Source organism: Manduca sexta, chromosome 27, assembly GCF_014839805.1.
Source record: "Manduca sexta isolate Smith_Timp_Sample1 chromosome 27, JHU_Msex_v1.0, whole genome shotgun sequence".
Classification (NCBI taxonomy): Eukaryota; Metazoa; Arthropoda; class Insecta; order Lepidoptera; family Sphingidae; genus Manduca; species Manduca sexta.
The window spans coordinates 456,307-482,044 of NC_051141.1; the positions used below are offsets into that span (position 1 = coordinate 456,307).

The 25,738-nt window shown below is 35.5% G+C and overlaps 4 protein-coding genes across 5 annotated transcripts; all 4 read left to right on the forward strand.

The window, feature by feature from the left end:
* Nucleotides 1-1,091: 1,091 nt before the first annotated feature.
* Nucleotides 1,092-3,664, forward strand: LOC115455249. The gene is made up of 3 exons (XM_030183923.2): nt 1,092-1,476; nt 1,897-2,030; nt 2,483-3,664. The coding sequence occupies exons 1-3, from the start codon at nt 1,287-1,289 to the stop codon at nt 2,585-2,587; spliced, it is 429 nt and encodes a 142-aa protein (XP_030039783.1). The 5' UTR covers nt 1,092-1,286; the 3' UTR covers nt 2,588-3,664.
* A 2,736-nt stretch (nt 3,665-6,400) lies between these two features.
* Nucleotides 6,401-9,303, forward strand: LOC115455292. Of its 2 annotated transcripts, none has more exons than XM_030183956.2 (3): nt 6,401-6,651; nt 6,720-6,865; nt 8,325-9,303. In XM_030183956.2, exons 1-3 carry the CDS (start codon nt 6,480-6,482, stop codon nt 8,427-8,429), a joined length of 423 nt encoding a protein of 140 aa, XP_030039816.1. In that variant the 5' UTR covers nt 6,401-6,479; the 3' UTR covers nt 8,430-9,303. The 2 variants fall into 2 exon arrangements, with proteins under 2 accessions (XP_030039816.1, XP_030039823.1); XM_030183963.2 differs by having other exon boundaries at nt 6,732-6,865.
* Nucleotides 9,304-11,586: 2,283 nt separating this feature from the next.
* LOC115455239 lies at nt 11,587-13,556 on the forward strand. Its single transcript, XM_030183916.2, has 3 exons — nt 11,587-11,894; nt 11,976-12,109; nt 12,503-13,556. Exons 1-3 carry the CDS (start codon nt 11,705-11,707, stop codon nt 12,602-12,604), a joined length of 426 nt encoding a protein of 141 aa, XP_030039776.2. The 5' UTR covers nt 11,587-11,704; the 3' UTR covers nt 12,605-13,556.
* A 1,693-nt stretch (nt 13,557-15,249) lies between these two features.
* LOC115455215 lies at nt 15,250-17,614 on the forward strand. Its single transcript, XM_030183895.2, has 3 exons — nt 15,250-15,561; nt 15,830-15,963; nt 16,297-17,614. Exons 1-3 carry the CDS (start codon nt 15,378-15,380, stop codon nt 16,399-16,401), a joined length of 423 nt encoding a protein of 140 aa, XP_030039755.1. The 5' UTR covers nt 15,250-15,377; the 3' UTR covers nt 16,402-17,614.
* The last annotated feature ends 8,124 nt before the right edge of the window (nt 17,615-25,738 follow it).

Below are 25,738 nucleotides of genomic sequence, written 5' to 3' on the forward strand. Positions count from 1 at the left end.
CTAAGGCTGTAAACTAATAAAAAAAAACTCAATTAATTTATAGCTTTATTGATTCTTAATGGCAGGCTATAATAACCTATTGGTTGTATTAATATGTATATTAAAAATAATATTTTTTGTGTCTTTTCTTAGTACGAATATTTTTATGTGAATTTAAAAAGCATAACATGTAAATATAATAAACATATTCTTTTGATTTCTTGTAACTCATTGCAGCTTTTTAAAATGTTATTGAATTATTTATTGTAGTGAAGGAAGCCAATTATAATTGTTGTTCGATTAAAATTTTAAATAAATTGTTGTAAATATGTTGTTTTTTCATTTATTCTCATAACCCTCTCGTCACTACCATTGGGGCACGCAAAATGCAAATGCCTACTGACGAAGGGGTATGTTCTTTCCTCAAAGACACTGGCCTGTTATGGGCGTAACTTCATATAATAAAGCCTTTATTTCTACTAATTACATACATTGCTTTAAACATATATTTTGCTTCTTTTTTTTTTTCTTTTATATACCTCGTCACGTAGTAGTCGACTCCTTGTACCTTACCTTGTACTACTCGTGTACCTACTAAGGGATCTCAATGTGCATCGATCGAACTCCCATGTGTGTTTGTTTGTTTCTTTTGCCTCAAAGTTTTCAAGTCAATCAAGACTATGATTTTTATTAAGCCTACACTATGTTCGGTAACAACATTTCCAAAAAGAAATATACGAAATGTGACAAGATATAAGATAATTGGACAATCACCAATAACTAGTAGTTTGTATTAGATTATAATTTTTAAAAGACTGACCGACAAAAAATATTCTATGAGGGTTCTTTTGAGGCACAGAACCCTAAAATGGGTCATTGGACATAGAGCGCTCGTAATACGGGGGAAGCCCTGAGTGGATGCGTAAGTTGCGCTTCTATCTACCCAGTGCCTAGTGTGTCTAATGCGTCCAACAAGATCGAATGAATAATAATATTCCCAGTTGGATGTTGTAGATTAGAAACTTGTGTTTGGATTCCACGTGCAAAAATTACCTGTAAATTATTACACCACCTTTAAATGTGACCCAAATATGCAAAGATATGACGCACAAGAGGTCAAAGTCCAGCAACTACTAATTAATCAATACAGTGCATAGATTTGCGCAGGTCAGGGCGTACCTAGGCTATATATCTCGCAATGCAGCAGCGGTAGCCCCTGCAGTCACGGATTTATTGCACGACAGATAACATTAACATATTGAATAGCTTCCAATATCATTTACAACAAAGAAATTCATCAAGCCAAAATGTACGACGATAACGAATGGCATTCTGACGAATCAGGAAAAACATATTTCAAGGCGTCTTTGGTGCTTGTGATGATCGTGTGCAGTGGAGTTTCCTTTGTCATTGTGAATACCAATTCGCCTATGCTAGACAATACTACAAAGGAGCAATGCATTTCGGAGCTGGCGCTGCTAAAGAGACAAATAGAAGGTAAGCTATTCCACTCTCTTACTTTGTGTAATTTTATATTTATGCATAAACCGCCCCTAATTATTTGATGTTAGACAAGCTTGCAGCATAGATTTTTTATCGAAAGTTTGCTATGAGTAAAAATAAGCGTACATACCTATAGGGAAAATAATAAGTTAGAGGAGCTTAAACCCCGTGAATACGTACAGAAGGACGCGACCAACCTTTAACCCAAATGCTAGCGTTTGGTCCAGGGTGGATAGAAGACTGAAGGGGGCTCCAGATTATAAGCATTCAGTTTCAGTCGGTCAATATATTTACATATAGCAGTGTGTAGGAGCACAAAAAGAAGAAGCCATCTGCCTTCGTACGGGTATCCCTCTCCTCGGTACCCACATGTATCTCTAAGTAGAATACCTACAAATAAGATCATTATTGCAGTGGTGACGTCGTATCAGAAGCGGATGGACAAGGTGCTGACCGACACGCTGGCGACCCACGATGCTGACAAAGACAGATTTAAAGTTATGATCCAGAGCTGCTTCGCGATGCCTCAGCAGTTTTACTTCTGCCAGGTATGACCCAATAATGGGCGGGGTCTGTGGCTATCTAGGTCACGCACGCCCCTCACCTCTAGATCTGCTACAGCCGGGCATCGAGCTAATTAAAATATCTTATTATTGTAGGGATAGTAAAGTTTGATTGGTATTTTTTAAACTAATCTGTATCTACTTAAAATTATATGATACAATAATTAAAGCATTTCAGCACAGTAGTGCAGCCAATCAGCAAAGGCGTTTCGGGCGCCATTTTGAATCAATCGATTGACATCGAGCGGTATTCCCGGAATCTTTTAGATTCAGCTCTGAATTTGATTGTTATTTGATAGATGGAAATATTCTAATAATTGTTATATTTCTATAATCAGAACGTTAATTGTTACGCCTATATCGTATCATAGTTTGACTGTTGGATAAGATAGACTTGTAATCATTCTCCATTTACTGATCATTGTTTTTATTTCTAGAAGCGCTACAATGCGATGCAGGCCTCGTGCAACATGATCCGCGGCAACTACGCCAGAGTGGTTAAAGAGCTGAATGTCCTGAAGAACACCACGCGACCAGGCTAAACGACAATAAATGATAATGCACGGAATTCAATGGATTAGTCTAGTCTTTAAAAATAGAAATACGATTCATAACAATTTCTGAGTGTTTAATGTTAAGAGATATTGTCGATTTTCTAATAGAAACATGAGTGTTGGGTGCCAAAATTTAAAAAATAAATCCTGAGCTTATTTTTAAATTAGATAAAATCATTCAAGAAACAGTTTTGACACTAAATTATTTCTTTATAATTTTCATGTTGGTTAACGAGATTTGGATTGTTAGTCTGGGCCCATATCATTCCAGCGATAGTAGCTCTCTCTTAATAGGTACTCATATAAGTATTAAGTATACTTTCGAACAATAACTTGTCTAATTAATATTTAAGTCATTGGAATGTTTAATAAAAATCTGTGAGTCCTTGTTCTATAACTATGTATGTATATAATAATTTGCGCGGGAGCGAATTTCTTTATTCGTGAGCGAGTTCATTGAAATATCAGTTTTAATTCTAAGTGCCCTAACTATATTTACATTCGTATTGAATCGTTACTATATTTTTAAGTCTTCTGATTTGTAATTAATATATATGGTCTATCCTACACATATTTTTATATACTGTTTATCTAATTCCATAAGTTAAATTTATTGCGACTGATATCTTTATAAGTAACTTATAATTTTATAATGTATCGTTAAGGAAAATGTTAGTGAACGTCACTCTCTTTAAGAATCGTTTGAGATGGTCCAGCCTAGGGTAGTTACATAATATATATGTATAGCTATGAACTATGAATGTATAACACGCATGTGATAAAGTGAGACTAGAGTTAAATATTCAAACTCAACTTGCAAACGAAACATGACGCACAAGTATTGTTTACACGTTTTTGTTGTTTTTGTCTTAAATTACTCCTAATAACAATTAAAAAATTTGTAATACTTCCCTTATGTTTGCAATAATAATAATATTGCATATATTATCATAATAATCTGAGTCGTAATAATTCGAAATCCTGTTTTTGCAGTTATTCTACCATACTTTATGGAAGTAGATGTTAAAGTAATTGAAAGAAAAAAAATTAAATGTTGAAAATCTTGTTCATTATTTATTTCATCCTTGCTTTGTTAGGGTCAGAATGTTCTGGCGAATGCGAATGTGCAGCCGGCGCGGCGCATCAGCTTACATTATTTCGCAAGAGACGCGTGTAGGCAGCACGCATTTTAATTCGCTCCGTATAGAGGTAGCAGGACGAAAACTAACCTAAGATAATTTAGGTAAGCTTCATATATATATATGTTTTCTTTCACATATACGGACAGCAAACTGTGTAAACTAACTAGCGTTACCAGATTTTTTTCGGGCTATAAGGAACAGATGCTTAAATGCGCAAAAAATACAAGACTTTATCGGAGACAAATAAGAAAACAAAATTATTTTTTAATATTTTAGTATTTTTCTGAGGATCGAGTCAGTTTTAACATATTTATAACAATCAATACAATTACAATCATAATTAAAATGAAGACGTCAACTCGAGTTTCACCAAATTTCTTAAAAACTGAGTCGTATTGATATACATATGCGAACGTTGGGTGCGTGAGTACTTGAAAAGAATTAGAAAGGATTGTCCTGGCAGGGTAACTATTATATTGATATTCGCGGACTTAGAGCAAGTTCTTATTTACGGATATTCTTCAAGACAAATATTTTTTTGACAATTTTAATTCTTTGAGTTTGTGTTCCGAAGTAGCGACAATTATATTTCGAAAGCGTTCATTATAAGTATATGTTTATGTAAAAAGAAATCCATAAATAAAAATCAAAACGAGTCTTAATAATCTTGTTTTTAGGATGTTCTATACAAATATGTTTAAATTTCTAGGAAATAAAAAACCGTTTCTGGACGTCTCCTTTGTTGTGATCGGCTGTAAATGGCTATTCTTAGAGAAAAATAAACTCTCAGATTAAGGATTAAATATTGCTAGACTAAAATAAAAGTTATAAAACATCAAACTTATTCATGCCTGAAAAAACAGCTTCTACACGAAAGTGAGTGTAACAATGAATACCTCATGGATTTTTAATTATTTCAATTTCCGATCACTGGATTCTTCGGTTAACGTAATCGTCTCCTTGATTCTTATAACATTAGAAGCACGGATATCGAGTGGCTAGAACTCACAGTCAAGCGATAAGCGACCCCATTAAACGTAAGCACTGCTCGTTTCCTCATTTGTTAAATAATAAAAATAACCTGGAGAGATGGTAAACATTGGGTGATTAACGATAAGCCACTTGGAGCGATAGTGATCATCAGCTGACTACTGAGCCGAGTCCCTAGATAGACACCGGCTATGCGCTCTTCCAAAGGCTGTGTTGACCACCATAATAGTAAACTCTTATTAATATACAGGTGTCACAAAAAGTAGTGTCAAGCGAAGGTCCAGAGATAGAGCACCCCTTTCATTACATTTACAATATCTTTTTAACCTGTGATACAAATTTTGTAATAGGTTCTAGTTTCCATGTTTATGTGAATATTCTCTTTCTTAATGGGTTTCGCCATTAAATTAATAATATTAATCAATTTATGTTAAAAAAAAATAACATTTTGTACATAGTTTTAAAGTGACAAATTTATTCACTTGTCCTTTACTATGCCTTTAATGATCAAATTATGATTTAGTAAGTTTTAAAATCGGTTTGAATCTTATTATTCTTATCTCAATGAAGTGACTTCATAAAAAGAAAAAGAAAATTATTAAACGTTAAGTAAACTAGTACTTACTAGTACTAAGTAAACTAGTACTATAAGTGGACTCATGCAAAGAAGATGATTTAGGAGGTGTTCGCGCCCCAAATATCTGTTCCGCTTACAAGGTGCTACGTCCAGCGAAACGGCGCGCTAACTGCACTTTTAGAAACTATTTACTTGAAATTACATAAAACGTATAAAAACACAAGAACAGATTGGATGCAGGCCGCTTTCGACAGGTCCGTCTGGAAATTTTTGGGGAAGGCCTGTGTTCAGCAGTGGACTTTATGTGGCTGATGATGATGATGATGGTGTATAAAAAAGATTAAACATCATATTTCTACAATATGTTATCTTAACTACGGTTGTTTTAAATTTTGTATAATATGGATATTGTGTAATTAATTTTAAAATAAAAATGCCACTACATTGTTGATTCTGATAATCTCCTCTTAATGTACACATCATTTTGATTTGCAACCAACAATATTAAATAAACAATTTAAAAAGGAATATTTTTATAGTTTCTAATTTTCAAAATTATCTATGATTGTTTTTTTAAACAAATTATTCGTAAAATCCCGCAACTCGTGCGCAGAAAATGAATCATGGATGATACGCAGCTGAGGATATTAAAAGATTTAACCGCAATTAAGATTTACTCATCGTTAATCACATCACTGGATGGAACAATATCGCCAGTTCTTTTTTTATTGTGTTAATAGTGTCAGGAGAAGGTTCTTATGAAAGAAAAAACATAAGGCTGTTGAGGAACGTCAGAAAATTTAATAAAACTCAACAATATTGATTTTATATAACTGTTTGTCATTGTTCTGGGGAAATAACTCTACGATTGACAGAATGCGTGCAACATAGAGCATTACAATAATAAACAGTTTTTAAATAATATTTTTATTATTAATAATATCAATTCGAATTTAATATTCATAGTTAAGACAGGACAACGTCTTTCGGGTCAGTTAGTTATAAATAAATATTGATGCATATAATGGAACGACTTAAAATTTCAAATTTCATCATCTGAATCAATAAAGTGCATACAGTTGCGCATGCCTGCGCTTTTCACTCTCCTGAAACGAAGATTACGAAGCAATAAATAATTTTGAATAATATCTTATTATATCGAACTGGTAAAATGGATCGCAACGTAGATCGTATAGAAGACGTGATGGATACGGTGGTGAAGGTATGCATGGCGTTCATGGTGGTGTTGATCACTGTTATCATATTCTCTGCGGAGCCCAAGGAGAACAGTGGGAATCAAGAACTGCTAAAATCAGTGGAGATGCTGTATACGAAGTTCAGTGGTATGGAATCAACTGATCTCTACGTGTGGTTATATTAAGGACAGTGTTATAGTCATTTAAATATTCAGAACATATTCCAGTGGTGTTGGAGTACAAGGAGCGCTTCGAGGAGCTGCTGATGGAGTCTTACTGGTATCACGCGATCAGCGAGGGACGCTTGAAGTACATAGTGGAGTCCCGCCTCGTTACCCGTCAGCGCTTACTTTTCTGCCAGGTTTCCTTAACTTTCCTTATTTCTTTAATTCATATTGCCGGCGGAGTGTGCGATTTTATGTGTTTATTACTTATCTGAAAATGACTTAGTTTTTTATATATAAAATAGAAGGCCATTTTAAGATTGCTCTTCAATGAGTAGGTACGGTCAGCAACAAAGTCCATGAATAGATACTATCTAATTTACAAAACACATTGACATTCGGCAAGTATACATTAGGCGTTTTGAGGCACGCGCTTTGCTAACGCGCGTTTCATAGAACAGGGGTCCATAGATCCATATACACGCAAACGCGCATTTGTGCAGAAGCGCGCGTCAGTCGCGCGCTCTAAGTCTTGGTGCGAGCGCGCGTTGCGCATGCTTCAGTTCTGCGCTTTGAGATAATAATAATATGTGTATCGCCATTTTTATATACTACATTTGATCGCACGCTTCCGGGTACGGTGGAGATTGAGCATTTTGATACAGACTTATCTATTGATGAAATAGTAGAGCAATCACTTATTTGGGACTTTGACTATGAGAATAAAGTTTAAAAAAATATAATTGGGATGATTTCAATATTTGGAAAATACATAATTGATTTTGGAAAAAAAATCTGTTGGGTTAGTAATTATTCATGTCTTCAAATATATAATGTTTTGTTTACAATACTTAAAATCATAGTACTTAAATCATATAGTCTTGCCAGAGTAGTTTTGTTTAGTTTATAAAATAATTTGCGAATTTTCTACTACTACCAGTATTCTTGCCCTAAGAACGCTCATCGAACGTCGTGCTGAGCGCGGTGCGTGTGCGATACCAACGCGCGTTAAACGCAACGTTAAACGCCTAATGTGTTCTTACTCTAAAATGGACCAAAAAATTACTCTTTATGTTACAAAGACGCTTAACTACATGAATATACAAGTCACTAAACATGTTATGTGCGAGTTTAGTAACTTGACGATACATGAACTGATAAATCTCATAATTACAAGATAGTAGTAAGTCTACACCATCAAATGTTTATAATTGTTTTGATTTATTTTCATAATTAACAGTGGTGAAAGGTGAAATTTTCCGAAAAGTAACCCGACCCAACACATATGTACTAATATGCATAAATACAGTTTGCAAATCTTTCTGATGGTTTCTACAGAAATTATAAATAAATAGAAGCCGGTAGGAATCGCGTTATATGGACATTACCATTGATAATTAAACCCTGTTGGTCATGCTTGTTTAGGTATGCGTTGTTATTATGTTGTTATAAAACAAACAATTACTTCATTTTTGAGCAAGAGATCTAGAAGCGGGAATGGGGTTGTTCTTACGTCCTATTCTCTTTACTCAGACATGTTATTAACATTTCTAATAAAGGAAACTGCATGAAATAGTTATGATGATGGCTCGATATTTTCTAAACTTATAATATTCTATGATTTGAAAGAACGAGAAAACATCTTTATGTTTCTAGAACCAACTCCAATCCCTGCAAATGAAATACGACAAGCTCCAAGAAGACTACCACAAACTGTCTCAGGAGATGGAAGCTCTCAAGAACATAACACGGTTGGATTAAACAATGGGACCTCAGCTCCAACTGGCTTGGAAACCAGAAAATATGATTCCCTAGTAATCTAATATTCTAAATCTAATCATTCGATATATTTGTGTGAATTTTGAATGTTTAATAATAACTTCAGAGGTGTTGTGGATTTTTAATGGGAATAATAAAGTGAATAAGTTTTAGCCAAATAAGACATTATAAAAGTTTAAAACCTGATCTGAATCCGCGGCAATACTAAGCACATATCATTCTTTAACGATCCAAATAAGTAACATAAAGTCGAAATAAAAATCCATAATATTTCTTATTATTAAATTTATATTAGGATAACTGTATGTTCTTGTTTCCATAACAAATTATATAATGGTCCCGCAATAGCGAATTCTTATTGTATCACTGTTAATTCTAACAATATTTCTATTTGTATATTAGGTTCTGCCAAATTGAGTCTTAATTTTTTTATATCTTATAACTTCTTTAATATTTTATAAGTTAAATTTATTGCGACTGATATCTTTATAAGTAGGATTATTTTGAGAAGGTCTGGCAGGGTACATTATATAATGATGGCGTAAATGTATGTGATAATGCTGAAATTGGAGTGATATTTAGAAACTAAACAAGTTGTGCCAAAATAATGAGAAGCACTGTTTGAAATTTTCATTTTATTAATCTTCATTCTGAGATATTAAAATATTTCAAAAAACAATCGTATTAAATGTGCCGATTTCCTTGATATCTACCATTTTATTGTCAATACATCTTATATGATAATACCTAATTATAAGATTGTCATTAAAGCGAAGTACTGTCTGCAACAGCATTCTTAATTGTCTAAGCGAGTAGTGTAAATGTAATAACAATTTATTAAATAAATTATTGGAAACATGTTGCATTATTGTGTTGAGGTTCACCCACGTGCTAGAGCTCGCACGCGTTTTTCAGAGATTCGTTTACGATAGAATTAAGAGTGAATCTAGCTAATGAAGTATTCACAGACATAAGTCTAAAATTTAAAGTATACGCTTTGTAGTGGAGAGATATATATACTGTATAATTTTACTATTACATAAATTTATTTGTAACTTTTAAAACAGCTATGCAGTTGCTAGCGACCTGTAATAAAAATATATTATTGGTCCGCTATTCTCAGAGTTAATGGTTAACAAGCAAATGGGTCATTTAATGTATAATTATATCCACCCTCAATACCCATAATACCAGAAGAAGTGTGAAAGAATCGTTTGATGGTTTTAAAGGAAAAATAGAGAGCTTTTTTGACGTACGATCACATATATTATATTTGAGTCACAGATAGTTGATATAATATTATAATAATAATAATATTATATGTCGTCTTTACATATAACATTATGTACAGACCTAATTTAATATTATGTAAAGAAAGAGATTATTGATTCTCGCCCTCATGTTTTAATGAGTAAAGGGATTAATGAACTCCCTATGAGATGGCAAACGTGTATAAATAACAATGGTGCATACTTTGATTAATTAATTATATTAAATAAAAAAAAGACTTTATAATCTTCCCATACAAAATTCCAATTTCATATCTAAGGATTTAATACAAACATACAAAGTAAAATGAACCGCTGGTTATTTCGGCAGAGGATGTTAATTTAATTTTCTATTAATTTTTTTTTTTTTAAAAATCATTAAAAATGTGCTCAGTTGGTACACCTAATCATGAAGTAATATATTTTTTATGACATGGGATTGAGGAATGTAATCGCTTAAGGCAAGAATCTGGAGTGCGCCACAGGTTCTAAAGAGAACGCCACAGGCTCACCATCATTATTGTCAAGGTATCGTCCTTGTCACCATGTTTCTTAAAAAGATTGCCAGTAAAAAGTTCCACCCGGGGCGCCGAAAGAGTGTTGCTTGGGGCGCCCGCGTATTTGAGAGCGGCACAACTTTCATACTTCAAGAAATGTCTCATGGTCCGAAAATGCAGCATCAGGTTGATATTTCATGATGGTTTAAGATAGTGGTATCTACTATTACTACTACTATTAATTATAAAAAAACCTCTAAGTGTTCGAGCACTTAGAGGTTATGGTTTATTTTTCAGTCTTCTTATTAATATTGTCAGTCTGTAAATATTTTCCCAGATGTTTGATAGAAGTAAGCGGAAATAGAAACTGTTGAACGGATTTTTATGAATTTTGACACTTACGACCGACAATGTTCTGGAGAAGCATTATTAAAGGCTATAGTTTAGTTTCCAAAATTATACATATTGTGAGACTGGGTTTAAAAAATACATTCTTGCTCATGAAACCGCCAGGAACACCTACATCTATTTCTTTTAAGCTTTGGTTATAATATTGTCGATTACTTAAATCGTGGATTTCCTTATATTGTAGTTAAAGCCGATACGTACAACAATGTTTAAAAAATAAGATGTTCTGCAGTAAACACTATTTAGTCTGACCTACTAATAGCTTTACCCAGAAAAAAAACCCAGGTTTTAAAACAGCGCGTATTCATGTAAAATATGCAGTCTGCATAGATTTACCTCCTTATTCATAGACGTTATTTATCTAAGGACGGAGCATTGCTGTGATAACAAGTCTGTTTCTCAGCATTGTTCATATGACAGCTTGCTGTTTGTTCAGCTTTGTTTATCTGACAGCCAACTAGATTCAAGTTGTATCTCAATATTAGCCAATCACAACGGCCCTATGTCAACACACTGCGAAGACTGCCATGCCGTCAGCACTGAGAAACAGACTTGTTATCACAGCAATGCTCCGTCCTTAGATAAATAACGTCTATGAATAAGGGGGCTAAAAGCTATCAAGATAATCGACGGTCATTTCCGTAATTTTAACGACGTCAATTCTGCGCGGAGCCTAATAGTCTCTTCAGAAACATCCGTGACGATGCCTTACTTAGTACGATCGGTATTAAAAAATTTGAGGTCCCAACCAGTCTTGTTGCAACTCGCTACCAAGAGCAAGGTATTAAGTTGTTAAATATATAATAGATGACAATTATTAATTAGGTAGTGTCCTAAAAGTAGTATTTTGGAGAATAAATTACAAACTTGTATTAAAAATGTAAGTTTCTCAGCAAAATGAAGCGACACGTTAAAGTTCAAATGTCAGCATCCAGCAATCAATACTGTGCATAGATTTGCGCAGGTCAGGGCGTACAGCTTCATCCCTCATTGCAGCGGCGCTCGTGCTCACAGTCGCGTATCTATTACACGGCGAATAAACACTTTCAGTCGCTACGTCATAAAAGACCACATAAAAGCCACAATGGATGATGAATCGCTTTGTGTCCCAGAGGGCTTAACTAAAAAATATTTCAAGGCAGCCGCCGTCTTAATTTCTATAATAATCGGTGGATTGTACTTCTATGCAATTCGTGAGCAGATCCAGTCTGACAAGAACCACACATCGGATCAATGCCCTTCGGAGCTGAAGACCGTGCAGCATCAGCTAGATGGTATGGCAATTAAGTAGCTATATTAGAGTTTGTAGTTGTCGTATGTGCAAATGTGCTATTGGAATGCGAAATACTTTCCAGATGTGAAGGAATACAAGAACCGCATGGAGAGACTACTGACAGAAACACAGAAGAGCCAAGATACTGATAGGCAGCGCTTGAAAATCGTGATGCAGAGCTGCTTCGCGATGTCGCAGCAGTCCTTCATGTGCCAGGTAGGACGTAATTAGCTGCTGGTGAAAGTAACTAGGATCTATGAGCCTCTCCTAGCCTTTCTTGCATCATTTTATCATCTTGCATTACCATTTAAGTGCAGCGACATTTTTTTGATAATGTTTCATCTGACCTACTTCCAGTGACAGAAATATAAGACGCGCGATAAATTGATATTTATTTTAAAAACAACTCGTGCTACTGTCGGATTTCTTTGACCACGACTTCTGTGTACAATCAGCTCAAACGCAGTGTGAAATGAAACCTCTCAATCCTTTGGTAAAGGCCCGCGCTACAGAAGGCAGAAGCCTATTTCCAGCCGGGCTTTTCTACTGGATTTGATAGGTTCACCTATATCAACAATGATTGTATTAAATGATATTTATTTTTTATAGAACCAGTTTAATCGCGCGCAAATCAAATGCAACAAGATCCGAGCTGACTACGGCAGAGTTTCTAAGGAGCTGCAACTATTGAAGGACAAGAAACCATCCTAAACATCCAGGCAACAGCTTCTAATGGAAATATAAATAAATGAATTAATAATGAGTACCAGCTGTCCACAGAAAGTAATGTCCGATATACGTAGTTGTCAAAAAATGTATGAAAAATATCAATTAAATAATTAGACGGTTCTCTTAGGTTCTCTATTTGAATTAACTTATTAACTTGGGTCACATAATAATAAAAATCCATATCTTAAGATAAACTTAAACAGTAGATTTATAGAAATATTAATCAAAATACATATACATTTTCAAAAACTTCACGTCGCCAGTTCTTCTACAGTTTGTATTATATTCAAAACTGATAAGCTAATATCTATAAGTTACGTAAATTTTTTTCAGTCTCTTTTGTTAGTAATCTTTATATATTTTTATATTGTATATACTTAATTTACGATTTCCAAATTATTGCGACTGATATCTATATAAGTAACTTATAATTTTATAATGTATTATTAAGAGTTATTGGAACGGTATGGAAAGGTCATGCGCAGGGTATGCAACATATAATACGTATGTGATACAGTGTAGGGAATTATCATGTAGCAGAAATAAAGCGCGAAAAGATTTGTTTTTTTTCTATCGTTTTTTCTTAATGAAAAATTACATTTTTGGTCTTACCTGTGCCGAATTTTTAAAACTATTGACACATAAATTTAGATGTTTAGGACAAAGAGTTCATATTTTTGTGTAGTATTAATGAAAATCTTTAACTATTTATTATATATTAATTGTACCTAAAAATCTAATTTGAAGAATACTAAATTTGATTTTTGAATTCCTAGTATTTATGATGTCCAGATCAAGTTAAAAGTTTTTCTAATTGAAATTAATATATCTTGTGTAGTACTAATCTGACTATTGCGCGACTGTGTCGAAGCTATTTTCTTAATGTTATAAGATAATTTTGATTCTACTAAATGTAATGTTCAATGAAAATAAAATATTAAGAAACCTTTATTATGTTTATTGTATTTTTTGGCACCTCCAGAGTTTTCAACATGTTTTAATTTAATGGACGCACCGCGTAGACGCATTCAAGTTATTACAACACGCAACACAAATTAGCGCTAATTAGGTGTCAATATTCGAGGTTATACAAATATTATGACAATTTATAAATTATGCGTATAAACCTTTCTCTGAAATTACTTCGTCGATAATTTTCCATTTTATCGCGTTTAGTTAAGACAGACAAACGTGGTAGGGTACTTGTCATAATAAACATAGCTGACCCGGTCAACTTCGTATCTCCACAGAATCAATAAATGTGTAACTTATTGGTTGAATCAAACTCCGTTTTCTATAACGATAAAATGAATACAAAAATGATTGAATTTCAATAAATGTACAAAAATCATACTGAAAACATCATATATACCTACATACAGATTCACGCCTTTTACCCGTAGGGATAGGCTCACTAGACAAGAAACAAGACTTTTGAGTGCCACATGTTATGATTTTGACATACTTACCTCTTCCGCCTTTTCCACATTTTAGTGCTCCCTATACATTTCCATTGGTCAAGAGTACTTCTTTTCAGGGGTATAGCTATAAGGCCCTTTAGCGTCAGGGGCCCCCGACTTAAGAGGATGAGGACCAACTTACCTCGAAGCCCTGTTGCACATGGTTGACGTACAAACTATTTTACAGTTAGCTTTTGCAAACAGAACTAGTACTATCATGACCTAATAAAAAGTTCGCCAGATTTTGCACTAGCTAGGAGTCGTATTGCATAAATTTGCCACGGGCCTCCACGGATATTGTTACTGCTCAGGGTCCGGCCTTTCCGCGAAGATCATTTTTATTTCATTAATGTACGATCTCCAAGCGTGCCTTCTTCCAGTCATATCACTTTTATTCGCTTGGTAATTACTTTTCATGACAAACATTATCATCTTTCCTCTCCACGCGCTCGAGCCATCTCAACATACTTCTTTCAATTTTAGCCACTAGATACCTACATCATCCTTCAAAGACTTACAACGATCTTTTATAATACTATTCCCCATGCGACCAGCAGTGGTAACTTCATATATTATACTCCGTAAGGAGTATATTTCCACCACATTTAGTGCATCAATGCTTCTTCTACCAAACTCAGCACGTTACAAGCCAATCAGTTAATGACAACATTTACCATAATTCCTGCCTCATGCCTTGACCCATAGCATAACCCTTTTCCAAGTCTACGAAGGGATATAGGCCGTTTTTATACTTAGCCAAATGTTTTCCCGCTATAGACCCACTAGAAAAAGTCTGTGCAACATACTTTATTTCAGATTGATTTTAGAAAAATTTAAATAAAAAATTGTATGTATGAAAACTAAAGTAGTGAATTTCCCGATGTTTTATTTTAGTTATTCTACTATTCCTGGCAGCGACAAATCCAATAGATCAAAGACAATAACCATCGTGCTTGAGTTATAAATGTATTAACTAACCTGACTTTGTTTTATATACATAGTTATTACATGGTCTGCCCTCAATCTATCTGTAAATTTCTCACATTATTTTAAAACTAATTTCAAAACTAGTTCTTTCAAAGCATAGTTTTCTAAGTAAAATGAAACGTCATGCAAAATGTTAAAGTTCAGTTTAATCAATAGTTTTGCGCAGGACTGCGCCGAGATCTTCAGATATCTCCTGCATCCTCGCCATTAGTGCGGTGGCTTGCTGATTTGATGCAAGATTAAATTGTTTCAAGTGCATTATAAACCAAAAATTGAATTTGTTGTAAAAGATAGATTTCGAAATAAATATGGATCCAGACGCGTTCATAGAAAAGCTAAAAAATGAGTCGATGATGAGATTGTACTTGGGTGTGATGGTGTTCCTGGGACTGACGGCTGGGCTGGTGTTCTACATACAGCATGAGTCCTACAAGATTCCACCTATGGATCAGTGCACTTCAGAACTGCAATCGACAAAGCGGCAGCTCGAAGGTAACATAGAAAAACTAGTTGACAGTTAGATCCATGATATGATTTCCATTGCCTATAACACCCTCAGCACGGAAATAATCGGTGATGCGTTGCCCTTCTAATGAAAACAAAAATAAATCAAGAAAATAGTTATTTGTGGTGACTTTGAGTCGGTTTTCTGTGTGATACTGTGTCTCATGCCAAACCCCGTTAATCCTGTGGATAAAAGTAACAAATTCAATCAATTTGTCATACTCATATGATGTTAGAATATAAAACTTTGTTCTAGTTGAGACGGAATATAAGAATCGGATTGAGAAAATGCTATCGGATACGCAGGAGTACTATGAGGCTGACAAGGAACAGTTCAAAACATCGATGGAAACTTGCTTCGCGATGACGCAGCAATCCTTTCTCTGCCAGGTATGACCTAGTTAACTGAGCGAGGCGGGTGAGGAGGTGGGGGAGACGGAAAGGGGTAGCAGAGCCAGGTCGCACTCTAATATCTAAAAATGCATATATACTGCTGCGAAAACTGTATTAGTCATTTTTGATCAAGTGCTATAACAGCTAATCCATTTGAAAAATAATTGATTTGATTGATATATACTGTCTTCTTTTATCGCAATGAGGGGCCGGCGCAACACTTTTTCTAACATACAGAAAAGATTGGATTACTTTTAATATCCACTTGATGGTATCCGGTTTTGGAGATTAAGTTCCTATTGATCTCATAGCTACGTTTCTTTATTCCAGAATCAGATGAATGATTTGCATATCAAATGCAATAAGGTCCGATCAGATTACGAGAAAGCTAGCAGGGAGCTTGAGGAAATCAAGTGTAGCAAGAATCCGGCATAAACTGGACAGTAGCAGCATGACACTGGAGCCCGATGACATGGATCAGTTGTAATCAATAATCATTAAATAGCATACAGCTCGATATCTAGATGTAAACCATTTTCCTGAATATATGAGTAACATAACAGAGATGTTATGGATTTTCAGCAATTACGAAAATCTACCTATTGGCGAATTTCTTGTTTTATATTAGGCTGAGTGACAGTATGATTTATTCAAATATTATTTTCTATTATAAAAACAAAAGTAAAATCGGGACCGCTTCTTGCGCATATGTTGAGCCCATATGCGCATGAATCTGTCCGAATATAAAATTCGAATTTTTACTCAACAACCATATTATGTTTAATCTATAAACCTATTGTCGGTATTATCCTGTTCGAAATATTTTATGTCCCATGTGAAAATCTCTAACATTTCTCACAGTTTAATCAAAACATTAAGGTTAATATACATGTGTTCTTTATTCTATAACTATTAACATATTAGGAACAAGGTCCTGCTGGAGCGACTTCTGTGTAATACTGAAATATCACTTACTCAAATATCAAATAGATAGATATCTATTCTTCCATTTGTGTACTCCTTTCTGCCAATTTCGTATTATTTGTGATAAAATCTGTATATTTTTTATATTATACATCTAATTCTGTATAAGTTTTCTTGCGACTGATAAATATTTTATTAAGATATAGTTGTATGGCGTGTTATTTTTATTCGAATTGCTTTAATAAAGTAAGGGGGAAGGAAAGTAGGTGAATATGGACAAACTTAAGTATTTAAGGAAATGTATTCAACAGGCGTGTGATAGATACGATTAGAATTGGTAGACTTAGTAAACTTACAAGAATGATGCACAGCAAGTTGGGTTTGCAATTTTCATTTGTATTATCTCTTTTTATTATTAATTGTATCTCCTGTGAAAGCGGGCAATCCCTTTTTAAGACCCACACAATATGTTACATTTCAAAAGTGTTTTAACGTATATTGCATTTATTAATCAAGCACTTTATCTGGAGGAATAGTTATAATCAAAGTATTTATAGTGTAAGTTAATTCTAATCGTGATTTTAACGATATATCTTGTAGGATAATTATCTGATACAACGCGACGATTGTCAGCAACTATTTTCTTAAAATGTAATTGGATTATATTTATTCTAGAGTAGTTGTTGTATGTTCTTTAAAGTTTTAAATAAAGTATACGTAAGTACGATGAGTTTTAGTTGAGATTCATGTGCATTGGTTTTGTGGCTGCCCTTAACGCTCTGATACATTGGAGTTATGTATTTTATGTAGCTAATTACTTTCTGTCAAGTTGTGACGTACAGTTATATTGCCAACGTTAAAAGGAAGTATTTTAAGAGCTGATCGGGTAAATAGCTTGTTGTGAGCTACAATATTGTGCCTTATATCCGCGTAAGTCCTGGATAGCGTATTTGGATTAGTGGAATATGATTGTCAGCCCACCTTGTTGTTATTCACGCACGGCCTATTAGGAACCGAGCGCGTGTTGACTTCTATGATGCTAGGATTCAAAATCACAAGCCTTGTGCGTGACAGAACCGCTTCTAAGGTACGCAGAATTTGCAATTGCGAATATTATTTCAAATGTAGGTTGTAATTAAAGTGTTGATATTGATGCGAAAGGTTGAGCCACAGTGCAGCCAAGCGACACAACTTTTCACACATCCAACATATAAATATTATAAATGCGAAAGTTTGTAAAACTGTTTGAAGTAAATTGGTAAGTGACACTAATGGTATTGATTAAAAAACATGTAGAGCTAGTCTTCGATATAGAAAGTACTTTACATCCCAGTCAAAGCACAGAAAGTTTTAGACCGACAAAAAATTTACTAGTGCGAAGTTGGAAGCAATAATTAGTATAGCACATACACCACATAGTGGTTTTTTAAGACTAGTAGAGACTACAGACACACTTTTATTGGTAAATATCTGTTATTTTTTGAAGATTTGATCTGCATCATTTTTGCAATATTGCAATCAGTAAAACAATTGGCAAATTACTAATTTAAATCTATTTTTGATGCCAATCGATGCTATTGCTGTAAGGATCAACAGACTAAACGGTAAAAGGAAATTCACACAGACGAATCCACGAGCAATACATAGTAAATATATTAGTAATGACTCATAATTAAATATGCCGAACCTGCCCATATTGCTTTGACTGACGAGACGAGTATGCCGTTCGCCTAATGGGCGATACGACCGCCCATAAACTGTAGAAACGCCATCCAACACCTTGAATTATAAAGTATTGTTTATTATTTTACTGGGCTTGCCATTCCGAGACATGAGATGTTAAGTCTCATTATGTCCAGTAATTACTGCTAGAATGTACTAAAGACGACGACGTACGTATGTACCTAATTATTTTCCAAATATTTTCTCAGGGTATAAAGTATCCAACAAATATAGGATCATATAATTTTGCTTATTAAACCATAATTAGGAGGTAAACCGCTGAACCGATTTTAATGAAATTCGGTGTGGGGATATCGTGAACCTTGAAAATGAATATGACTTATTCAGTTTTCTGTTAACCCCTAATTAACGAGATTAAAGGGGAAAGAATAGGGGGAAGGGGGATAATTAATTTTATTAACTCCTAACTTAGGCAATTAAAGGGGAGAAAAACTAAAATGCAAAACATGTTACAATTAAATTTGGTGTAGATAATTATCTTAAGCCATGAGAAAAAAATACAGGATATTCATTTATCATCAATCCGTAAATAAATGAGCCAAGGAATGACAAATGAACCATTTATCTACTCGTTATTTAATTTGATTTATGAAGACATTATGAAAACTGGGAATCATAGCTAAGCCGAAGGATCGCCTGTATACCATTCTCAAGGTGCCCCAGGGATACCCGCAGCGGTTCCTCCCAAAAAAAAACCTATAGTTATCGACTTGTTTGAGTTCAGTCGTAAATATTTTCTTGAAATGGAAAATTTTAATACCATCTATTTTAAAGTAAATACCATGTTTATTATTAGAATTACCCGGACAAGGCTCAATCAACCAGATACTATACCATATCATGTCATGCTACATCGCCCCGGGCTGCTCTGCCGCTGCGCAGTTTGATATTGTGTGTAGTGGGGTTTTATATTTAAAATATTTGACTGCGTCCATTGATGTATATTCTACGGGTACATATATATCGATAGCCTGCATCACTAACTTCGTTAAAGTTGCGCCTTTATGATCACAATACTCGCTTTCACTGGTATATTTACTATTAATCGTGCTTTTCTCTCAAGGTAGTGAACTCAAGTAGAGCATCCGCTATTTGGCGGAAAGTGTTTTTTCTATTATAACATCTACTGGCAAATTACCAAGAGGTTCATTTGCTAATAAAGGATATCCATCGTCCATACACTCCTACCACACCCAATGCTTATGCATACGCTGTTGGCTTTAGTGGTAAGGAATAGAGACTAGGGAAGGAAATGGAAGTTGTATTCTTCGATGACGCAACAAAAGGCAGTAATTTTACGTAAAAAAACATGTGAGGCAAGACGAGCACACCGCTCGCCTGATGGTAAGAGATACAATCCTCTATAAAGAATAGCAACACCATACAGAAATAGAAATTACAAAGTATTGCGTGGTATTGCACAGCGCTGGTCACCTTGAGATGCTCACAAAGACAAGTAATATACTCAGTAATATGGCTTACACAAACCATAACATAATAGTGGATGCTCATTGCTGTTTAGAAAAATATCATGCCAATGTGTGTAGTAGGTAAATAAATGGAGACTACAGTGTGGTTCTATCATTTTTGAACTCTGTTTCCCACCTAAGATGTTGCAAAAGGTACGACTATTACTTAAGCGAACACAAATTTAAGCCATACCCATGTGCTATTTACAAACAAAACAAACGCCCTTCCAACTAATTATAATGAAACTGAAAAGAACACTGTCCACCGCCTTCAATGTCCACAACAAAACAAAATCGATTCTTATAAAATATGATTTATTTCATGAAATCCTTTGTTTCAAACTACGTTATAAATCGCAGCGTTGAAATGGATGCCCTAGATTTCTATGCGATATAGGTCTCTGCGGGGTATCGTATCTAGGTCACCTGTTGGGATGGGCGCTGTACCTGGATATTGATTGCTCTTCGGGGTCGGTGCCTGCCACACCCTGTTTCGGCACATGAATCAGGTGACTTATTAATTTATCATTGAGCCTTGTTTGTTGAAATTCATGCTATAAAATATTTACCGATGCTTTATACGGACCCACAGATATGTCTTTGCATAGTGACCATTGCAGCAGATGGTAGGCGGAATGGTGTCCATATAGAGTGTCGACTGATGGGAGATGATTATCCCTCGCCGGTCGGCACATTTTTGCCGGCCATTTTGAAACTGGATACACACAGGTTGATCATGGAACGCGACTTACTTACATGGGCCACTGTGGTGGAATTTACACCTTGTGTACGCTAGTCACTATCCTGGCGGATACAAAGTTTGTACAAGCGAAGAGGCAAAAAGAAACTCGTAGTTTATTTGTTGAGTTTACTTCTTTTTTTGTACAACTGAATAACACGATAGCGTGCCGCTTGCCAGATGGTAAGCGACATGACCGCGGATAAAAAGTAATAAAATCCAATTTAAAATAAAAGCCTGCGTGGAATTGTACAGCTTTCATTACCCTAAGACATAACAACACCCAATACGCTGACTATAATGTTCTTCAAACTATTTTTCGTTGTCCAAGGTGAAATTTTCCGAAAGGGACACAACTCGTGTATGCATAAATGCAGTCTGTAAATCGTTCTACACCTAAAGGGAAGCCGGCAGAACTCGAGTTATGTGTACCCTTCGCCACTGCCGAGCACACTACTACTTCAGGAAAGAAAAGGGCAAAGGTACCTACCCAGGCGGAACCTCGCAACGAGAGATCTACTACCCAGTTAACTATAATAGTAATAACTGTAATTAAACTCTGAAACTTTTGTTTTAAGTATTAGGCAAGGTTCTACTGGAGATCACTTTATTACAAAGAAATGTTCGACAAAATTTCAGTAGAATTTGTCCAAGTTTTTTATTATGTGACAATGCATTCATGATCTTTAGAATATCAGATCCATACCCCATAAATCGGTCACAATTAATCAGGAACTGGGCTAAGTAGCATCGTAGGTATGGATTACACACACACACACACACACATTATCACACATTTATCCTTGAACTGGTATGCAGAAGCACAACCAAGGCATCCACTTTTCGCCGAGTTTACTCCGTCCCATGATGTAATAGGGGGCGAGCCTATCGCCATATCGGGCACAAATTCCATACTCCGGGCTTATACGGAGCAGAAAAACCCAAATATAACTTTGCCCGGCCTGTATCCTATCGTACCCAGATAGTATGGATCTCCCTGAATTATGAGTTCTTATAATGTAACAATACTCCATTTTACATAATATAAATCTTTAATTGCTTTTGTTTCCTAATTCCGGTGCATCCCGCGGAATAGGAATTTGATAGTCTTGATTATTTTTAAATGTTTAACGTTTCTTGCTTTAGATTGGGTAACTTAAATAGTGACACAAGCGCCCCGTAACGCGACCGCGATACACCGTGGACTGTGCGGTGCGCGATCCCGCCGTTTTTTGTATCACATTATACTTATTTGAATTTGTATTGTTATAAGTAGATATTAGCTACAAGAGTCAATTATTATTAAAATGTATATCCAACGTTCAGTTTTGCTTCACATTAATTATTATATTATATCAAATAATTTAGGTATTTAATTAATCTCTTCTATTAATTCGAACACATTTTTTCATTAAAAAATAACGTACATTTTACGATGTAAATCGAGATTTGAGATTGTCAAAAATTTTATCCTATTTCAACAATAAAAATAATGAAGCTACTAATAAAAGTAGGCAATTATTTAGAAAGGTTTATTATATGCGTAATTTCAAGTTTTGGTGAAAATAGCACGGAGTTATGACTTATGTCACTTTAGCCTCTTATGCAATATTTCTAGTTGGAGCTATTGCGCGCCACGCCCTGTTGCAGGTTGCATGAAATAAGGTCATCTACTTATAGTTTGTTAGCGTATAATACTTATTATCCTATGAAATATTCAATCATTTTCTGTAAGAAGTCACTGATCTGAGAAAAAAAATCCCTCACAGCCATAAGTTCTTTGGATTTAGAACTCTTAATTTTAGTTACAATAATACCATTTATTCTTGTTCTTTCTTCTTTCTGAAGCGTTATACCACCACGAATTCACTCTTTCCAGGAGTTAAGGAGATACATCGTGAGCGCAATTGTTTTTTGTTTTACCTCGCCTCGGCTGCCAAAGGCTCTCTTCGATGTCAGATTTTTATCGGCGTCAAAGTACCCGTATAATTGAGAATGTATATGGTTAATACTTTTGCATCTTCCGTTTTGCCATGATTCGTGAGAGATTTTTACAAAGCAATCTCGCGAGAGTATAACTCATGAGCCTAATCTTGCATAGTGGGCGTCTTGTTCCAGCTATTACCATGTTGCTAGATTTTGTACATTTTCTGTAATGAGATCATTGACTCTCATATGTTATTGCTAACAAGCTAGCACATTCAGATCATCCACAGTCGATCCTGTCATGGGCATTAGAAACTAATGTACCTGAGGTTCTTGTAGGACTGTTTCTGTGGCGTAGTTGTATTGCGTGCGCAGTATGACTACAGTTTTGAGGTCCCGGGTCGAGAAAAGTGATATTGGGGTTTTCTACTCGGTATCAGCCCGAAGTCTGGAATTTGTGTCCGATATGACGATAGATTAGTATATCACAAAATCGGACGGGAAGCGCATAGCGAAACGTGGGTGGCCTGGTAGCACTTCTGCCTACCCTTTCGGAGATAAAGACATGATATGTGTTGAAATAAAAACTAAAAACTATTTAAACGGATTTTATCGCGGTTTATTATATTATTATTTTCTTATATAGGACAAACAAAAAGAAATATAGGGACCCGCGTAAAAGAACATATAGCTGACGTGAAACACCGACGCTCTACGAAGTCTGCAGTCGCTGAACATTCTGAAGGAGGCTCCAATCATTATTTGCGATTAGACAAGCCACAAATCCTTGCCAAAGAACACCGATTCCTGCCTAGGATGATTCGCGAGGCTATTGAAATTAAAAAACACCCAAATTTCAATAAGGAAGATGGTTGGAAGCTTGCACAAGCCTGGGATCCTGTTCTACATTTAATTAAATCGGATCCCAAAAGACCGGCTGCCAGACCTCAAGACACTGTGAGATCATTCTGCGTAGATCGGACCGTCAACAGATAAAATTTTAAAAAGTTGTATATTTGAAAAATGTAGGTAGATATTGTAACTTTGACTTTACGGATGAACAACACCTCAGTCCCCCCCGTGACCATGAAGGCTGCAAAGTCTTCGAAACGTCGGGAGAAAATAATAATATAAAAAACCGCGATAAAATCCGTTTAAATAGTTTTTAGTTTTTATTTCAATGTCTAACATTCGCGTAAACATAAGAAATCATGATATGTGTTCTTGTAGGTTTAAAATATGAAACCTTTCGTGACAATCCAAGGATATTACATGACAAAGATCCAAACATATATGCAGGTTAAAATATTGTGATATATTGTACATCGTATATATTTGTGACGAGTACATGCCACACCCTGAAATGCACCACTTTAAATCAGGTCACCTAGTTTAAACCTCGTTCCTTATTTCATCCATAGACCTATCCATACTAAGATTATAAATTCAGAATATCTGTCTGTACGTTTGTTACGCTTTTACGGCTAAGCTGTAGAATCGATGGTGCTGAAATTTTTACTGTCTGAGAACAATCATAATTACTCGTATAAACTAATATAAATGGAGGGGCCACATGACCCGTGATCCTCAATGGAGCGGGTCTCTAACGGGTACCCAAGGTACGGCAAGTGTAATAGAGGTGGTCATCATACTGGGTGGCACTTGGCAGTTGCAAAGGATTCATATGACCCAATTCCTGCCGGCTTCTCTTTGTGTAGAATCTAATTATCATTAGAAAGATTTGCAGACCGCATTCATGCAAATTAGTACCTATATGTTGTATCGGGTTCCCTCTCGAATTTCAGCTTTCGCCACTGCGGGGTGGGATGACAATTAAAACTCACAGCTCGACACTGTTGAAGAAGGGCAGCGTACGATTGAACCCAGTTGAAAGCGTTAGGGAAGGCCTATGTTAAGAGGCAGGCTGAAATGCGGGACATAGTGCCTACAATTTTATGCCTCGGTGGCGTAGTTCCGGCACCACACTGATATCCTGGGTTTGAATCCCAGGTAGGGCAAAGTGGTATTTGGGTTTTTCTGCTTTCTGATTTCGCGATAGGCTAAACTGTAGAATTATTCCGTCCCATAATGTGATAGGGGACGACCCCTACCACATCATGGGACGGAACACACTTGGCGAAAAGTGGGAGACCGGGTTGCACCTTTGCATACCGCTTCGTAGATTTAAATGTGTGATTTGTGTTTCTTTGTTTTACAATTCTATAAATTCAACAAAACAGTTCAGAAAAAAATGGCTTAATCCGGTATTACCATAACATCACATTGATCTGCGTAGGTTCACGACCACGTAACGTACTGAGATATCTATATGACCCTTATAATGTAAATTGCTGGTATCAACTCTTTTACCCACGAGATTTCTTGCCACGGTTTAAGACCCAGGTAAATCCAACAAAGCTATATTCAGGCATTTTGACGCGTGTTCATTTACCAGCGAATAATGATGATTTCTGAGCACCAATTTTACGGTCCTACTTTTGGGTTAGAACCATTTGAGTAGGTGACTGTTCCTCAACAGCCGATGGGCTGTTGAGGAACAGTCCATCCTCCATGCATCGTCTGGATGGCCTCACCGCCTTTTGATTATTCATGCTACAGTAACTACTTTGGAAAACTGAAGACTTTTGAATGAAGAGAAGAGTAAGCTGCTCTTAATATAAAGCACCACGACCGCTCAAAACAAAAGCTACACTACCCGAACTTTAGTTAATAAAAGACAGAGTGGCTCTACACTACGCTTCCTCTTCGTAAGATCTTTTTTAAAAATTATCTTCCCAGGGAAGTACCACCAACCACGGCATTGCGGAATCCCTTTGTAGGCATCTACACCTTGGATACACACCAAGGTTTATTGCTGTCCAGGTTTCTCCACGGATTCTGTTAGGGAACACTATACTGCGCGTAAGGGGGTGCATATTTGGGGCAAGACCACCCCATCGCCACCACACAA

What these genes read in the sequence shown, in the direction of transcription:
- LOC115455249 (XM_030183923.2), top strand. Translation starts at nt 1,287, where the DNA reads ATGTACGACGATAACGAATGGCATTCTGACGAATCAGGAAAAACATAT. An exon ending in GCTAAAGAGACAAATAGAAG is followed by an intron (nt 1,477 to 1,896) that starts GTAAGCTATTCC and finishes TCATTATTGCAG; the next exon opens with TGGTGACGTCGTATCAGAAG. An exon ending in AGCAGTTTTACTTCTGCCAG is followed by an intron (nt 2,031 to 2,482) that starts GTATGACCCAAT and finishes TTTTATTTCTAG; the next exon opens with AAGCGCTACAATGCGATGCA.
- LOC115455292 (XM_030183956.2), top strand. Translation starts at nt 6,480, where the DNA reads ATGGATCGCAACGTAGATCGTATAGAAGACGTGATGGATACGGTGGTG. An exon ending in GCTGTATACGAAGTTCAGTG is followed by an intron (nt 6,652 to 6,719) that starts GTATGGAATCAA and finishes TTAAATATTCAG; the next exon opens with AACATATTCCAGTGGTGTTG. An exon ending in AGCGCTTACTTTTCTGCCAG is followed by an intron (nt 6,866 to 8,324) that starts GTTTCCTTAACT and finishes TTATGTTTCTAG; the next exon opens with AACCAACTCCAATCCCTGCA.
- LOC115455239 (XM_030183916.2), top strand. Translation starts at nt 11,705, where the DNA reads ATGGATGATGAATCGCTTTGTGTCCCAGAGGGCTTAACTAAAAAATAT. An exon ending in CGTGCAGCATCAGCTAGATG is followed by an intron (nt 11,895 to 11,975) that starts GTATGGCAATTA and finishes AATACTTTCCAG; the next exon opens with ATGTGAAGGAATACAAGAAC. An exon ending in AGCAGTCCTTCATGTGCCAG is followed by an intron (nt 12,110 to 12,502) that starts GTAGGACGTAAT and finishes TATTTTTTATAG; the next exon opens with AACCAGTTTAATCGCGCGCA.
- LOC115455215 (XM_030183895.2), top strand. Translation starts at nt 15,378, where the DNA reads ATGGATCCAGACGCGTTCATAGAAAAGCTAAAAAATGAGTCGATGATG. An exon ending in GACAAAGCGGCAGCTCGAAG is followed by an intron (nt 15,562 to 15,829) that starts GTAACATAGAAA and finishes ACTTTGTTCTAG; the next exon opens with TTGAGACGGAATATAAGAAT. An exon ending in AGCAATCCTTTCTCTGCCAG is followed by an intron (nt 15,964 to 16,296) that starts GTATGACCTAGT and finishes TCTTTATTCCAG; the next exon opens with AATCAGATGAATGATTTGCA.